This window comes from Crassostrea angulata, chromosome 5, assembly GCF_025612915.1.
Source record: "Crassostrea angulata isolate pt1a10 chromosome 5, ASM2561291v2, whole genome shotgun sequence".
Taxonomy (NCBI): Eukaryota; Metazoa; Mollusca; class Bivalvia; order Ostreida; family Ostreidae; genus Magallana; species Magallana angulata.
The window spans coordinates 41,995,699-42,013,959 of NC_069115.1; the positions used below are offsets into that span (position 1 = coordinate 41,995,699).

Here is an 18,261-nt window from a genome sequence, read left to right on the forward strand (position 1 = left end):
AAATGTCCTATGTATTACAACATTAATGAATATATACTAACAACTGATAGATGAAAAGTAGGAACGCTATTTTTGAAAATACTTAACATTTTAAAAGAACACTATATATTATATATAAGAACATCGGTGCACGTAAATGGTATTTTGATTCATTAATACAACATCAATTTCAAAGAGAAAGTGGTGCTTTGAATCAGGTAATTAAATGGTGTCTACCATGTACATTCGGAAAAAAAAAATTCACTTTTAAAAATAATGATTTGTGAACCAAAGATCTACTGCACTTGCTAGTTAACTTAAGATACTCAGGCCTTAATGAGATTTCTTTATTTTGCCACATAAAATAATAAAAAAAGACTTCATTTAGTATTATACCTACTGTACATTTTGGACGCCTCTTTCAGGTACTAGTATTTAGTATCAAATACCATGACCTCTTTCACCTAGCCACATCATAGGAAACTGACCTTTGATGAGTCCCTTGGTTATTCGATTTTAGTCTTTATAAAATACAATGTGAATTGCAGGTACATTCCCAAATAACGACGGGTAGACAATGTCAGTTACGTAAAACGAAGGAACAGGTTATTTATGATTGATTCAAAAGTTGTTTTAGGTTTTAGCAATCTGCATATGTAATGAAAAATGATATTCTGGCTACACGTACTTTTATTAGATTACTAAACATAGATGAAATTATGTGGCACATATATTTGATAGAATTAAACATTTTTCAAGATAAAGATCTATTTCGATAATCACATCCGACTTCCGCTTTAAATATTATATAGCACACCAAATATTTGGTGTCAGTTAGTTGTAACCAAATGTGGAAATAACAAATGTAATATCAATTAAAAGGAGGAAATGTTCGACAAATGTTCCAACGACTAGAAATATCAGAAATATTTAGAAGCGGCATGGTATATCATCTTTGTGGAGCCATTTTTCTGTTTTGCTGCACCTTACGCTGTGCATCTTTAAATAGCAAAAGGTAATGTCTTTTTATTGTGTCAAATATTGTTATTTTGTGATATGTTTGGTAAAAATTATCAGAGTCAATAAAAACAAATTCGACGCAATTGAATTCATGATGGTTCAGAGATGTATTTCTGTTTTTTTTATTTGAAATCCACTGTATATTTCATTGGAGGCTAATGTAGCGAAATCCCTGCAATCTCCCTAATTCAAAGTTAGACTGTTGTGATATTTCTATACGTGAATATTATTAGATAAAAGTAATAAAATCAGTAACTCTTAAAATTTTCTAGATATTATTTCTGCAGTTAACTAATTAAAAGCATATGCATTGCAGAGATGCAAGAAACATATCATTTTATCGTTGTACCAAGAATGACTGAAATTTAATCAGTTTAAAAAAATAAAGTTCAAGTGGACGATGTAAATGATGTTTTTAATACATTACCATGCAAGCTTGTATCATTATATTAAAAACGAAAAAAGAGTCATTTAAACCACTAACTAGCTAAACCAATTGCTGAAAGGTGGTTGATCGGTCATATTTAAACCTACAGGAAGCTTGAGTAAAATGTGTGTTCTACATCTACATTCTACGTTACATAACTGAATCCACGGGTTCCTTCAGACTACAACGTTGAAATCAGTCTAACGTAGAAAAATAAAATGCGTTTTTACAAAATTGATCATTAACACCCACAAGCTGTTCATTTAATTTGCAAGAAAGAGTATGTTTAACTTTATTTTGAAAATTGATGCGAGGATACGGCTCCCTGAAAATCCCTACTGCTGAAAAAGAAACACATGTCTTTTCGACCTCGAAAGTTCTTAACGAGATGATGTTGTATGCAAGTAAAAATAAAAAGTTGGAAAATATGCCTTTTCATTTGCTGAATAAATCTTGGGTTGATTTGAGCAAAGTAAATCCTCTACCTCATAACTTTAATTCTTGCTGACGTAAGACAATTAAGTACAAAAATGTGAACTAAAATTCGCAAATATTATGACATAAATGTCTTCATTAAAAAAAGTCAAGTTCTTTCGAGAAAAACAAAATATTGAGAGATTCAGAATTAAAAAATCGACCTATGAAGTTCAAGCAAACGGTTAACATTGTTTTATAACTTTTTTTTGTTTAGTTTTTACATGAAAGGACAGCCTCAGAACAAGCATTTTAACCCACTTATTATAAATACATATCCTGAAGATTGCAATGTCTTAGCAATTACGTGTTTGTACCATATACAAAATCTATTGAGAAAAATGGTTTTGCTCAGATCGTGAAATCATAATGAACAAAAAGTATTAAGTAATGAAATAAATGAAGTAATCTTATTACAAGTGCGACATGTATTTATTGTCAAAGTTAATTTTTTTGATAGATTTTCAAAACACAAATGTTATGAAGATTGCCAATGGATCGAAGTAATGAACAAGTGCATTGGTCAGTTGAAATTCATTTTCATAGCATTAGGTGTTCATTTCACCGATTAACAGGACGTATTAATAATGTCACCGGGTTCACAGGTGTGTGACTGTCAGCCAATATATCGGGTCTCATTAACTCAGTGGTTAGAGCGCTGGCACGGTACGCCAGAGGCCCGTGGTTCGAGTCCCGGTTGAGACTTGACTTTTCACCACCTGTGACATTTGGTCCCAACGTGGGCGCAAATGTCACAGCCGCAATTTGATGTTAACGCAGATCGTTGTTTTTGATAAAAACAACTCAGCTGTTGGGTTCTGGTAATTTATATTTTTCAATGAATAAAATTTATGGTGATCGAAATGACAGATATTTTATATCACTATTATAAGATAGATGATATATTAATTAGGAGATAGACTCTTCCTTTCTCTCGGCTGTCTGGAGGTGAAGTGTGTTAGATTTAGGATTTGGGCAGGTAAATGTAAAACTTGTAAACCCACTTATTCACTATTTCTTAAATATCAACCAATCATACAACTCTCACATGACCCAAACACCTTTGACCTTTCACACTCCAAATTCAACCAATGAACATAAAACATCATGAATATGAATGAAATGTGGAAACGTAGTAAATTCCAGTGATCTGTTATTCACTATGTTTAAAGACGATGATGAAAATGATACATGAATATTAGTACATTATATATCAATATATTAAAATAAATATTGGATCAATGAATAATGTCGCCCTGTGACATTCTCCCCGTCTCAGAGAAAATGTCTCCTGGCATTTCAAATATGAAGGTTAGTCACATCTGAAATAAAAATATGAATATTAGATAATTATATCAACTTCACTCCAAGGATGATCGTTACAGTTGTCTTCTCCTGTAAGTAAGAAGATAATATACACATTGATAACATGAGTTTTCATGCATTATATGATCATCATTCTACGAGCATAATCGAAGTAAAAAAATGTATTATTCATACCATTATAAAAGCAATACAGGAGTATTATCATCATAAATTTACATAGTCCATTACTAAACACAAGATCGTAAAACTGTAATACACTAATATTCCTTGTGACAATGGCGCCCAATATACAAATCCCACGGTCACTCCCTAGGAACATGTTTCACAACATTTCCATAACTCGTAGAATTCTACTCTAGGACGAATTTCTTCAAAGAGGGGGAGGATGTCACGGGGTTCACACTGGCCGGCAATATATCGGGTCTCAATAGCTAAGTGGTGAAAGTGCTGGCACAGTACGCCAGAGGCCTTGGGTTCGGGTCCCGGTTGAGACTTTACTTTTCACCACCTGTGACACTAACAATATATACTGATATTTGATTTTGCTTTGTTCTTACTTGTATTTATTTATCAAGGGTAAAATGTATGCTAATGGCTTATGTTTATCGTCCTGTCATTCAAAAGACTGTGAAACTGGTTTTTACGGAAGAAACTGTTCAAGTCCATGCAGATATCCGAATTATGGTAAAGCTTGTCAACTGGATTGCTCACACTATAACCTGGAGGAGTGCAATTCGACACTTGGTTGTTTGTCATCCGATGTACCAACTAGTCAAGGTATAGTGAAGACATTGGTTTTGCTGATGTTATTTTTATGCACATTTCATATGCTAGATCTATTCAACTTTGAATTATACTCTTTTTTTAGATTATAACACATCAAAGGAAAGTTCCATTCGACTTAAATACATCATCATAGGATTAATAACATCTGGATTTTTTGCAACTTTCATTATTATTGCTTATGTGTATAAAATGAAAAGACAGTCTTTTGAAAATGAAAGGAATTGGTCCTCATTTGTGCAGAGACTTCGTTATTATTAACTTTGTTTTTGCAAAACAAAAACAATTTGCTATTTTTAAATCATTTCATATAATAAAAGTGTCAAAACAAATATGTGTATGTATTAAATTTTATTTTTCGTAATGATGCTAAATAATTTGACTTTGTTTTGTCACTTATGTTTTATGTTCTATTTATTTGTTATAACTTACAACTTATTGGCTACAAAAAGACTAGGGATTCAGTGACGAAATAATTTTAAGATTGCCTTAAATAAATTATATCATATAATAGTAATCACATGTTTTTCCCATGTGTTATTTGTACATCATATATTAATCATAAAATTTATGAAAGATCCCTTATTCATTGATACACATGTACAATTCATTTCTATGACTGTATCATACCCTTTGGTAAGTTTTCATGCAGGCAAATACTTTTTGTCCATCGTCGTAATAAATTGATGTAATGATCCATATAATATTGTTGTAAACTCTTTATATATTTTGTTACACAATTCTACTTAGAATTGCATTTGGTACTTATTTATTAAAACTTGATAAAATAAATATACCGTAAACCAAACAAATATTTTCCGGGTTGTAACAGGTGGCTCTTACAAAAAAGCTTGTCGGTTAAGAACGTTTAAAAAATGCCACAAGTATACTTTCAACTAAAATTTCAGTTAAGTGCAGCAATGTACAGCAATTCTAAGAATCCAGATTGTAACTTTTATGTAACTCCTTTCCTGTTCAATTTAATTCTTTTAAAATATTTTTTTTGTATTTTGATAACACAACTACATTATCGAACTTCAATTACCAAATTTTAGCACGTAATATATAGGTATAGAGGAACTAGCAACATATATTGAAATGGTAATCCATTGTCGTCCAGACAATTTGGTAAATGCTGTGTTTCAATTAATTAGCATTAACGTTTATGAGAAAATGTAACGGTTGGTATTGTTTCAAAATTATTGTTGAAAATCGGTACTGTGTGATCCCACGCATAAAGAAAAGGAGTGGCAATTTGATTTGCATTTTTTGCATGTGTTTTAGTGATCGAATCGAATCTTCTCTAAATAGTTGACATAAAGACTTCAAAGACTGTGATCCAACCTATGAGAATGCACTGCACGATCATAAATACGAACATCTTACAACGTTTTCTTGTACTTGCAATAGAGATGCACGATTTCTAAAGATTGTAAGATGAATCGCAACTGTCTATGCGTGTGATTTTTCTTGCAACCATGCGACTGTTGCTTTACGTGTATCATGTAAATTGCAACGTTTTTTTATCATTGCACGATTTATAATGCAGCTTCAATATGCCATGCTTTTGTCCAAAAGTATATATACCATGATTAATCATCTCTGTTGCAGACAACAGTTAACCAAGGATGCTGCTGCATCAAATACCTAGCTACTTGTCGTCTGCTGTGTTTATACATGTAAATACCTCTTATATATCAGCGCCCATATCAATCGGTGCATACTCTATCGTCCGATCATCTGATCACTCGTGCTACCCTATCGCATTATCATTTAACAGTCGCTTCGACATTATAAAACAATTGCATGTAGACCTGAGATTTATCGCATTTGATCATTTGTATCACATAATAGTCGCTTTAGATCGTGTGAATTTCATACGAAGCTTCTTCTTATGCTAGTTTTTGGCAAAAATTGACCATGACAAGAAGTGATATCGAAACGTGTAAAATAATTTAAAGTTTAAACGAAAATGTTATAACAGGAGCAGAGCAAACACGGAGCTCTAAAAAATAGGAGGAGGATCAGGTGTTATGGAGGAGTGAGCAATCTCTGCAGACCGGTCAAAACCGCCGTGTGCTTTTTGTTATAATGGGGTAAAACAGAAAAATCAGTAGACAACTACATTATAGGTTATTAATCATGGTCTAACAATAAGTATGAAAAACGCCAGTCAGGTGCGACCCAATGGAAGATTGTATTTGCTGACTGTATCGTTAATCTAAATCTAAATTTTGCGGTTGCATGAATATTTTGTAGCTTCTGGTTTTGCTCCAGTTGTGAAAGGGCCTTTATGAAATGTCATACATCATAAACTATCATAAATTCAATTTAATATAGAACATTTGAGAATGCTTGTACATGTTATGTAATGCTCATGTCTCTTTTTTGAAACATAAACGTTTTAAATTACGTTCTATATTGGAATTCAAGCTTAATTTGGTCATGACTCATTAACTAAATAAAAAAAACCAATAACAGTATTCTTGTGTGACCCAAGAAAATTGCATTATATGACGCATACAATTTTAGTCTTTCATTGAAGCAGCCGTTAATAGGGGATGGGTAATTAGATCACCAACCGTAAACACCCATTGCTTCCATTACCACTGTTAGCCGGAAATGTGTTAAAACACAACGTCCGTATGTGTAGTCTGGTTACAGCGCGAGAAATTATAAATTTATTGGGGAGGTGACATAGATTACTTGTATATATCATTGAACGGTTAAAACTATAAATAATTGATGGGAAATAGAAGGGGGCATATATAGAGTTGTTCTATAGATGACATATCCTTAATTTGTATCACGTTTCTCATTATTAACTGAGTACATGTATTAACATTATTTGTCTATAATCCTAGAAATATAAATGTTGAAGAAATTATTATTGGAACATAATTTTCATTTAATTTAAATGCTTTAAATTACAAGGTTTTTGCTGTAAACAAGCGCAAACTTAAAAAAAATGGAAAAAACCCCCCAAAAATTTAAAGTTTTTTCGACGTATTCAAGACATCGTGCCTCATTATTATTACACTATTAACCAAATGGGTTTTGTTAGGAAGGTAAGGTAATTTTTCGTTTGGATAGATTTATAACACATAGAACTTTTTTCAAAACAAAACGTAACCGGTAAAATGTTTTTATGCCAACATTGTCTTCTATAAATAGCTGAATTGCATATTTCCAATCAAACATTATACATTGTATTTGTCTGATGACCCTCAAGAACAATGTACACACCATTTAATGACGAAGAACTGCAATATCAATGTTTCTGATATTTTACTATTGTTTTCACTGTTTCAAACTTATAATCATATACCAAATTAACTTGCCTATAGATACTACAAATACTGTTATTTCAAGCATTTATATATATATCCCCATTAGCACAAAACTATGGATGAATAGAGCATATTATGACAAGAAATATATTCAAATGCCATCGTTGCAGATAACAGTTTGAACAGGCCTGCAGATATTCAATTTTTGTATTTGCCTAAACTATCTAATATCGTATTTATTACCATGTAATAAAAGCTGTAATATGATTATTTTTAGTTTTATTTTCAAATATCAAAAAATGTAGTTCTAGTAACAATATACAATCTATTCTAAGTTAACTTAATTTCACTCATATTAAACAACTTAGTCAAGCGATTGATGGTAATTGACTGGTAGGAACTACTCTTTTGAAATTAAAGTTTGCACATGCCATAATTAAACACGAGGAAATGTAAATCACATGCTCAAGCATCAGAAAGTATCAAAAATTCACTACAGAGAAATGATGTTCCATAATTCTGTCGCAGTTTTTGTGATCTACAGCACCACGTTATGCACGTCTTTAAACTGCGAAAGGTAAAACTTTTAGATATTAAAAAATGATGTAGAAAAACAGAAATCTATGTATTTTCATAAATAATCCACATAAATGTTATGTCCAAAGATTAGGCTTAAAAAAGGATGCTTCTTACTCTCCATTTTTAATCGATTTAAATGAATTTATTGCTTTTATTGTCAATTTAACATATACCGTTTACTTCTTTAAATTGCATGTTCTTAATTTTTTCCAAACAATTGCTCTTAATGTCAAAAAGGAAATCAGAAGAAAACTGTATCGAAGATTGCCAATGGAGAAAGGTGGACGATAAATGCATTGGTCAGTGGAAATATTTTTGTTTTTCATTTTTGTTTACTGTGGAATCTTTTTATTCGTTGAAATCAATGTTCGTGGGTAGCAAAAGTTTTCCTGGTTCGAGGGGATGTAATTTCCTTGGTAGTGTAATCGGGATAAATTTAATAAATATAAAACAGGTGATTGTAAATAGGTTCGTGGGGATGTAAATTCATGGGTATGGGTTACCCACGAACGCCTCGTACATTGGTCCCCCATGAATAATGATGATTTCACAGTATTTTAGTGGTACGTTTTAAATCTACACCATGGAGAGAAGCAATTACAAAACTGTATAGTGACGTTAGATAATTTTGCTTTCCCTATTACAATCTGTACATGAAAATTCAATATTGTTTGTTTAATATTTGGACATAGATTTGTTATTAATTTTCTATGACTTGGCAGATTGTCCGGTTGGTTACTATGGAAGACACTGTTCGAGATCATGCAGATATCCAAGCTATGGGATAAATTGCCAACAGGATTGTTCAGAGTGTGGTCAGGAAGCTTGCAGTGTGATCTTTGGTTGTATGAAAAGTGGTAAACAAACTCAGAGTGGTACAATTATGATTTTACAAATACACTGACTGCCAATTCATTCTTCCCAATCGTTATACTGAACATTTCTAGAATAGATGCAGATTAAACTATTAAAATAGTCTATACTGTATCAACTTGAAATTGACGAAAGTTTCCATTCATTTTTTATTTGTTTGCACCAAAAAAAAAATTGTATACCTTTTTTCATTCATTATCATCATCATGTTGTCTTATTCTAAATAAATAATATGTCAATTGACAATATTCAAAAGGAAAGCATGGATTTAATGAGTGAATTTATTCGTAAATCTTAGTCAGTACTATTTATGTATGTATTGTTTTGGAAAGATTTGTTCTTCCGATTCCCTGTAATGTTTTTATTCGTCCGCTGTCTAAGAAATGTCACTTGTCTTGCAATGGTCTGATTTTATCTCTCACCGGTCCAATATGGATCAAATACAATCCATACATTACTTGTATATAATACAAAATTTAAAAAACCTGTTTCATATAAAGGCTGTAGCAAATCTCTGTGTAAAACCATATCCAGAAGTCTTGTGTTTCTTCGTTGCCACTATCTTACTCAAACCAATCAGGAGATAACCATAAGCTTAAGCTCGAAATATATCTGGGTGATATCATTTTATTGTAATTGCATAGATTATTTCTACAATTCTAAACTTTACTGATATTCAATGACATTTGGTGATATTAATCAATGTCAAATATTTATGCATAAACCATTTGTCTAACCATATTTGGCATTCAATTCACTCACAGAGTGTGCTTTTGCAAAGGAAGAAGATTAATACTGAGAAAAAAAAATGATAGGTTGGATGAAATGATCATAGCAAATTTTAATAGAATCCTTATTTGGACCCTAATTAAGTCGTCTACTCCTGCTCAAATCTGGATCATAATTTGTCAAAAACTCAAATACTGTGGAATTATCAATGTTCATAAGGGACCAATGTTCGTGGCATTGGTGAGTTACCATTGCACACAAATTAACATCCCAACGAATGTATGTGCAAGCATTTATTTAGTACTTGTTTGCAAAATTGAACCTGCTACCTACGAAATTACGTCCCCACGAACTAAAAATTTTTTGTCTCACGACAAGCATTCACCCGAATAAAACTGATTCCACAGTAAAAGTATCCATGCACTATTTGTCTTCGTAATACTTACACATTTCAAAAGAATTAAAAGGTTTTCTAAAAACAGTAGTCGTATTTACCCTTTATTTAAAACGAACCCCGTGTGCTGTTACGTTATCATAATATAATTATATTTAGCTCGACCATGGGATTGGCCCTTTTTATTATTTTGACAGATTGTCAGGATGGCTACTATGGAATAAACTGTTCAAGACAATGCAGGTATCCAAACTATGGGAAACATTGTCAACAGGACTGTTCACATTGTAACCGGGAGATGTGCAATTCAACTGTTGGTTGTCGAACACAAAATGGAACAATTGACAGAGGTACATAAAAACATGAGTTATAGCATACCAAATGAAACATTTATAAAATATAAAAGCACCAAAAAATATACTTTATCATCCACAAGGCAACAATTGAGCAACTGTATTTTAAATTAAAAAAGAAAAACACAATAAATTCTTTCTTCACTTGCTGAAACGTGTATAACAAAGCGATACATTGCATGCTAATAACTAAGTATCCACAAGCTCGTAGTCCGTTACCGTAGACTTTGATTTTTTTATTATTTGAGTTTCAATTTACTAATATATTTACAAGCTTGAATAAAAAATCAAATAATTCCTGTCTTTATTCAGAATCTCAGAATATGATACAAGGTTTGAATCTCCCATTGGTTATCGGAGTTTTCGTTGGAGTTGCAGCTGTAATTGTGATTGCAGTCCTCTTGGTCATATCTTTTGCAAACAGAAGATTCTACTCGAGACAAATAAGAGAAAACGCCTATTATGTTGGATCTGTCGTGTCAGAACACGTCACTACCACACTGTGTAGAGTACCTGAACAACGCAGCGATATTTGCGATGAAAATATACCTACTGACAACAACACATACATGCTAGCGAGCTCATTGCGATACGAGAACATTTAATTTTAGTACTTGTAAATATGCATTCTTTTGTTAAATACTAATTATATATAAATTTCTAATTATTGCATGAGTACAAAAATGATGTCGAAAGCAATGTGAAATAAATCTTCGATTATGTAAAGGCTTTTATTCCTGCTAAATATTACATATTTTTTTTCTTTCACATTTTGAAAAATTGTTTCTTAAGTTCAACAATTTCCAAAGCTCTCGTATACAGTATATTTGTCGAAAGGTTTTTCATGTGTATATTAAATTTTACATTTTATTAAATATTTCAAGTTTTGCTTTTATGATTTAATTTTGATTACACCACGTACATTTAATACGCTAATAACGTATATGTTTGAGAGGAAAATCAAAAGGCATAAAGACGAGTTTTAGGACATTTTTAAATTTATTCATTGACTTATTTCGCTATTACCACAGCATATTTTATGTAAGGTTTGCGACTTGCGCTGTTTTCTTCACTTTTAGAAATTTCACCAAACTTACACATTATTTATTCACCATACTAAAGAATAAAGGTACTTTCAAATTGGCACACGGACACTTAACAATACTTTGCTATTTAATTATTTTAGCTTCGCACGAGCTCTCGCATACGTTGCGCGATGTTTCACATTCGTTGCATGCACTTTAGTGGTAGCATTAGGTTTCCTCAAAATAGTGGACATGCACACTATTCAGTCGCAACCGAACGCGATCCAAATTATCACAATGCAACGCACAGACATTGGTACCAGGCTTGGGGTAATGCTAAATGTAATGGTAATGCATTGCAATGCATTACATGTTTTCAAAGTAATGCTAGTAATGTGTAATGCCTCAAAATTAGCATTACAAGTAATGCTAATGTAATGCATTACTTTCCAAAATATTGTGTAATGCTGGCATTACATGGCATTACTTTGCATTACTATGCATATTTATGCATGTTCAGTGTTCATTTTAAAAATGGGATGAATAAATGAGTAGAGGAAATTGAATTGATTAAATTTTATTTTAAAGAAGAAAGAAATAATTCTAATTAAGAAAAAAAATTTTAATTGTACATGTTTTATTAAAAAAAGGTTTTTTAAAATTCATTTTTGAATTGTTTATATTACTAAAGATAACAGCACAATTTCATAACATTTTTAAGAGTGTTGTTATTAAGAGTTTTTAATCATTTAAACAATTTACTCCAATTAGTTTGCACTTCAATAAGAAATGTGTCAACAACACACTATGCCCCCAGGATAATCTAAGTATCAAAACAATCTATTGTTATAAGAAGTGCTAAACACCCCAATCCCCTTCCCTTCGCTATGTCACAATATCATAGGAGACAGACATGCACCTTTAAGAGCAAAATAAATGCACTGTCCATCCATGATGAAAATCAATATCACTTCCAATATTATAACCCATTTGAAAATAATCTTACTTATTTTCTCTCTCTTTCTCTCTGTCTCTTTCTCTCTCTCTCTCTCTCTCTCTCTCTCTCTCTCTCTCTCTTGTATATTAATTACACTGTACATTAGTTTGGACTGATAGAAAATACAAGATTTATGTATTTAATCTATTATTGCACTTAATATATCCTAAGATAAAGATCGTCAAACAGTATTTTCCAGCCCAAGCTTTGACTGTTCCTGCAAAACATTTATTTAGTATAGCCCGGAAGATGGATGCATTTAAAAGATGAACCCTTTGAAACTTCGATCATAAGTGCAACAGCAATCTTTTGTCTTAAAGTGTCCTCCGTAAAAAGAAATACGATTAATATATATTAAGAAATATAACTGGGAAAAATCATCTGTTTATAAATTAATAAAATTAAGTGTCCAATATTATACAGATTTGTGTAATCTGGGGATATATCTATATTTAGCTTTTAAAAACCGCAACATCATTTCATAAATTGTTTTTTGTTACGCATGTTATCCTGTGTCTCTATTTCATATCTGATATTGTATCATGCCAAATGTCTATAAATGTCATTTTACTTATGTAATATGTTGTTCATATTGCCACAATATGATTATATATTGAGCAAATAAAGAATGACTCTTGTTTATTCATTGAATTTGAACCTGATACTGAGCATGTAGCTGTAGATATGTTAAAGAGTGTTGTATATTTGAAACATTTGCAAAAACTCTTTATTAGCTTTACTTTAAAAAAAAGTAATGGTAATGGTAATGCATTACTTTACTCAAGTAATGGTAATGTAATGCATTACTTCAAGAAAATCAAGTAATGGTAATGGTAATTTAATGCCCAAATTCATGAAGTAATGGTAATGTAATGCATTACTTTGCAATGTAATTCGCCCCAAGCCTGATTGGTACAAACGTCTTTTAATGTTTTTGTTGTCATGGAAATTATGCATGGTCTGTAAGGGTCGTAAGATAAATTACAGATGTCTTTGCATGTGTTTTTATCCTAAGAAGTAGCTTCACGTGTCTCATGTAATCTTGCAACGTTTCATTATCATTGCACGATTTATCACCTTCAAGTTGCCATGTTTTGCCAATAGTATATATACCCTTTATAAGTATCCCTGTTTCAGACCTCAATTTGCCATGGCCTTTAGGTATGAAAATTTGTTTGGATAAAATTGATGTTACCCGATCTAATTTATTAACTATTAGAAGTCAAATTTCATGATTTCAAACTACCATTTTGATGAAGACATTAAAAATTTCGCGAAAATATTTATAAAATATATAGTTTGAGGGTTATATAGATTTGCAACCATGACGTCGCCGTTTGTCTTGTGATTAGTTTTCATTTATCTCTAAGGAATAATTCTTTAGTAGGCTACATGTAAAAGTGGACACAAGTCAACATCTCGGACTTCTACCATTTAAGATAAAAAAACAGACAAACAAACTTCTCCAATGATATGATTGCGTGAAAAAATGATTTTCTTATTTGACGAGTAACATGGTGTCTTTTTTAAAAAGCTACATGTAACATACGGTATCAAGTCCAATTTTATCGAAATTGATAAGTGCATGATTTTTACTAAATTTCATGATTATACATGACTGTTGATGCATAGAAAATACCGTGTATAATGTTTTAACTGCGATTGTATATCTAGCAGTGATGCTCAATGAAAAATTAAAACATGACACTGTTTGCCACTTTTTCCGTCCGCATGTATATAATTCATTAACGAATTACATCGATTTGTGCGATATATCAGCTGCATATAGAACACAGTTGATTTTAATTTCCGTTACGTATAAATCTTCCAGCTTTAAATATAATCAGAGAATGATAAAGTCTAGGAGAAAAAAAACAGTTTTCATAATTAGAAACCGGAAAAAGCTGTTTCAAGACCATAAGCGATCAAATATATAATTTAGCAGAATGAGTCTCCAGAATTATGTTGTAGTCTTGCTGTTGTGTATTTCAACTTTGCACGCATCTTCAAATTGCGAAAGGTAAGAATAACAAGTTTGTAATGATATATTTAGGAAAAAATGTATATGTAGAAAATGATATAGTATCTGCATCTGGACATGTAAATGAGGCACGATCAATAAACATAGTCCATTTCTTGGCAATATATATATATATATATATATATATATATATATATATATATATATATATATATATATATATATATATATATATATATATATATATATATATATATATAAAATTAATCATCCAATGAATATACATTTCTCTGCAAAGTATCAAGTTAATTACAGTGAAATCATCATTGCTCGTGAGGGACCAATGTTCAAGGCGTTCGTGGGAAACCAATACCCACGAATTTACATTCCCCCAAACTTATACACAATCACCTGTTTTTATTTATTAAATTTATCCCGATTACACTACCAAGGAAGCTAGCCATGAACATTGATCCCAACGAATAAAAATGATTCCACAGTATCTATTTTATTCTTGACTAGGTTTTCTGAATTTCATTGCCGAGAAGATTGCCAATGGAGTAAGGAACTTAACCAATGTCATGGTCAGTTTAACATAATATATAGCCTATCAATAGGTAGTTTATTAACATATTCCAATGTCTTTTTAACATATTCCAGTGATCTTTTTCTGTAATAACAATACGAATAAGGTTTGTGACACATAGTTCAATTCCTTTCATCAATATCGAAAATGATGATGGCAGGGTTTGTATAGCTATACAAATTAAAAATCAAAGTACTGAAGAACTGACGGGAGTTGATTCTGTCAATGTTTTTTTTATTATTTTAAAATCAATGTTATGTTATTTTGCATGGCAGGTACATGTAGTTTCTAATTTGAATTACGCACATTTTTATATGAATTTTTGGACTTTTTCGACAAGAATGTCGAGAAACCCCCATATGAATCATGTTAAATAACATTTAAAGATAAGATAAATTCAATCAAGTTATGTATCAGTAATAGAAATATTTCTCGAAAATTGTATGGATGCAAGCAATATTGAACTCTAATCTCGTTAAACCAAACGCTCAGCTGACACCGTAAATCTCCGACAAGGATTTACGGAGACAGTCGAGCGTCGAGTTGAACGAGACTATCTTGAACTCTGGCGTAGGAATACATACGACTGCAAAAAATATTTAAATTGTTCGTACCATTTAAAATCTGACTATTTTCAAGGTATTTATAAATACGTTTCCTTGAAAAACAATGCTTTAGCATACACTACATCAAATTGATCGATTATTTTCAAGAACTAAGTTTTGTCAGCAGCAATGATTTGTGCTGAGGTTCAAACACTGTTTCACTTTCGGTTTGTCTGAGTAACTGCATGGAGAGTTTATTGGATTATTTGTTGAAAAGATATAAGTAATAAGGAATCATTTAAAAAATATTCTTAATTGATCAACTAAGGTTGAGCATGTTCAAATCTATCATTAAGCCCTTCGATCGCTCCCGACCATGCTTGATCCCTCATAATACTTAATGATTCCCTATTCCTAGAATAAAACGGTTGTTTATTTTATCAATTACAACCAAAAATGAAAAGCAATAAGGGTACATATTCTAAAGGAAAATCAACAATATATATCAAATATCTTGTTTTGCATCTCAGTATATTTTTTATTTACATATGTCGTTCTTATTGATCCTAATGATTATATAGCTTTTCATTTAGTGATAGACTGTCTGACTGGTTTTTATGGAACCAATTGTTCAAGACCATGCAGGTATCCAAATTATGGAACAAACTGTCAACAGGATTGTTCACACTGTGAACGTCTTCAGTGCAATGCAACATTCGGCTGTTTGACAACTAGTACTGATGCACCATTTAATCAGGGTACATTTAATCTATATCGAAAACAATGTATTGATGTATGACTCATTCATGATTCCTTAATGATGGTCGTCCTCACCGTGAAATAGTTTCTCAACCAACAAAAAATCACTCAATTATAAAGTACCCGATGTAGGAGAAGTAAACAGGTCAAAGAGGCTAAAAATATGTACGTTAAAAGAGTTAAAAAATGAAATATGAATAAAAGTAAATATAAACAAATGCCGATTGGAAATCGTGATCTGCAGTTCAGAAGTCCGATACTTAACCAATTATCAACCATATCGATACATTCAGGCAGATTAACAAAACATCTAAATCGCTATTTTATGACGTAGGTTCATTAAAAGTGAAAGCCTTAAAGTAGTGAGCTACATAAACTGACCGATTGTTTCTTTTCAGGCTCCTTTGGCCTTGATATTGTCATTATTGGATTTATAGCGTCTGGGTTTTTTGTCATATTTGTTTCCATAACCTGCATATTCCTTGGAAGAAGGTTAAAAAAGTAATCGAGTGTTTATCTTACATATTCTTTTTCAAATAAGAGTTTGATTGAAATAAGTTGTATCAAGAAGGTTAAATATAATTGGGAAAACATTCATTGTGAAAACCAAAGTTAAATTGTAAAAAGTAATAAAATTGTGATAAAGTTGCTTGTTTACAATTACTCCTTTATATGTATACGTTTTATCTAACAAGTGTAATGCTAGTACACCTATGTTTACTCTTTCCATCCGTGTAATTATTAGGTTTTGCTATTATAGAATTTACAATATACATATTATTTTAAGAAGTTAAATATTGAATAGACAATCCAACTACAAACAATAGAATTAGATAACATTCTTAAAAAAGACACTTTTTATGACTTTTCTAAAGAGTTTTATGTCTTTAATGGATTTCCTTAAGATGACATCGGACCTTCTAAAACTGAATCAAGATGAGAAAGAATCAATAATCTTCACAAGGCTGCATCACAAGCGGCTGTTTATCATGTTTATCATAAGAACACTGTTACATAAACAATTTGTAGATGCTTGGGTATTTTGAATATTCTTTGAAATCAACCATTGCTACATACACAAGTGATAAAATATGACCTAATTGCATTTTTGATACATTGTTTTTTTTGTGTTTTTTTTAAATTAGGGATATTTGTTGTAATTCAAAGAAAAAGTAGTTCAATCAGACAGAGTTATGGAGGAACAATGCGCGGATCCAGATTTTTTTTGGAAGAGGCTAAGGATTACCCGTGCTGCCTGAGTTTGTTATATTGTGTGAATTCAAGAAATTTGAATTTTGCAGTAGTGGAGGGTAGGGGGGTTCCGAACCCCTGCCTTCAGATCCTAGACTGGTACATGTATACAAGTGATTGTTACTGTAGTACATATAAGTTCTGAAATGCGCTTGCGTTTGGTTTGCCCCACAAGTCCGCAAAATTAGAAAAAAGTAAAACCTACTTGTCTAACATGTAAATCACCAACAGAATATGTCTAAAACAAAAGTTATGATGCAGTGTTAACCAGCACTTTCATTGCAATCTTTCTGTTCAATACAAGATTATATCTATTTAAAATACAAAATGTAATGTTGTTAAATGTCCTGTTAGCTGATCACAATTTATTTTACCTCTTAAAATGTCTAGATAAACATTGAGGTATCCTTTATATTTATAACAGTTCGTATTAACTACAGCATTTTTTAAAAATTCAGTCCATCCAAATATTCTTCTTTTTTAAAGCTAATAAGGGAAAGCTATTTAGACTTCAAGCTGTGACTGGAGAAGATGAAACTCCACTGCTGACTTCAGCATCAGTGTTTGCCCAACGTATATTCATATGTACTGTGCGATTATATTTCTAAAGTAATTAGGTGACATCGTTGACATGGTATGTTACTATAAGATTTTGTTATACTTTCATGTTAAATACTGAAATCTGATTGGTTAAGACGCAGTTAATAATATTTTCTATTACCCTCAGCGTTAGCAACGCACTTAGCAACGGGTAACATTAAAAAATGTTACATGCGCGAAATTTATGCGCATATGGTTCGCTGAAGAATTCACGTTATTCCTGTATAAAAGCAGTAAAATTTTCTTAAATTAAGACATTCAGTATAACAAAATAAATAGTACCTGTTTGG

The 18,261-nt window shown here is 31.5% G+C and overlaps 3 protein-coding genes across 5 annotated transcripts; all 3 read left to right on the forward strand.

The window, feature by feature from the left end:
- Positions 1-878: 878 nt before the first annotated feature.
- Positions 879-4,270, forward strand: LOC128185425 (uncharacterized). The gene is made up of 4 exons (XM_052855020.1): positions 879-994; positions 2,361-2,422; positions 3,851-4,003; positions 4,095-4,270. The coding sequence occupies exons 1-4, from the start codon at positions 879-881 to the stop codon at positions 4,268-4,270; spliced, it is 507 nt and encodes a 168-aa protein (XP_052710980.1).
- Positions 4,271-7,667: 3,397 nt separating this feature from the next.
- Positions 7,668-11,115, forward strand: LOC128182969 (scavenger receptor class F member 2-like). Of its 2 annotated transcripts, XM_052851749.1 has the most exons (5): positions 7,668-7,876; positions 8,116-8,177; positions 8,601-8,735; positions 10,072-10,224; positions 10,540-11,115. In XM_052851749.1, the coding sequence occupies exons 1-5, from the start codon at positions 7,761-7,763 to the stop codon at positions 10,830-10,832; spliced, it is 759 nt and encodes a 252-aa protein (XP_052707709.1). In that variant the 5' UTR covers positions 7,668-7,760; the 3' UTR covers positions 10,833-11,115. The 2 variants fall into 2 exon arrangements, with proteins under 2 accessions (XP_052707709.1, XP_052707710.1); XM_052851750.1 differs by lacking the exon at positions 8,601-8,735.
- Positions 11,116-14,152: 3,037 nt separating this feature from the next.
- On the forward strand, positions 14,153-18,017 carry LOC128182970 (uncharacterized). Of its 2 annotated transcripts, XM_052851751.1 has the most exons (4): positions 14,153-14,269; positions 14,753-14,814; positions 15,961-16,119; positions 16,519-18,017. In XM_052851751.1, exons 1-4 carry the CDS (start codon positions 14,196-14,198, stop codon positions 16,623-16,625), a joined length of 402 nt encoding a protein of 133 aa, XP_052707711.1. In that variant the 5' UTR covers positions 14,153-14,195; the 3' UTR covers positions 16,626-18,017. The 2 variants fall into 2 exon arrangements, 1 of the variants encoding a protein (XP_052707711.1); XR_008243506.1 differs by lacking the exon at positions 16,519-18,017 and having other exon boundaries at positions 14,209-14,269; positions 15,955-16,184.
- Positions 18,018-18,261: the final 244 nt, after the last annotated feature.

Coding starts and splice junctions, on each gene's coding strand:
- LOC128182970 (XM_052851751.1), top strand. CDS start 14,196: ATGAGTCTCCAGAATTATGTTGTAGTCTTGCTGTTGTGTATTTCAACT. Junction 14,270..14,752: donor GCATCTTCAAATTGCGAAAG/GTAAGAATAACA, acceptor ATTCTTGACTAG/GTTTTCTGAATTTCATTGCC. Junction 14,815..15,960: donor GGAACTTAACCAATGTCATG/GTCAGTTTAACA, acceptor ATTTAGTGATAG/ACTGTCTGACTGGTTTTTAT.
- LOC128185425 (XM_052855020.1), top strand. CDS start 879: ATGTTCCAACGACTAGAAATATCAGAAATATTTAGAAGCGGCATGGTA. Junction 995..2,360: donor GCATCTTTAAATAGCAAAAG/GTAATGTCTTTT, acceptor TTTTTTTGATAG/ATTTTCAAAACACAAATGTT. Junction 4,004..4,094: donor CGATGTACCAACTAGTCAAG/GTATAGTGAAGA, acceptor CTCTTTTTTTAG/ATTATAACACATCAAAGGAA.
- LOC128182969 (XM_052851749.1), top strand. CDS start 7,761: ATGCTCAAGCATCAGAAAGTATCAAAAATTCACTACAGAGAAATGATG. Junction 8,736..10,071: donor CTTTGGTTGTATGAAAAGTG/GTAAACAAACTC, acceptor TTATTTTGACAG/ATTGTCAGGATGGCTACTAT. Junction 10,225..10,539: donor AAATGGAACAATTGACAGAG/GTACATAAAAAC, acceptor GTCTTTATTCAG/AATCTCAGAATATGATACAA.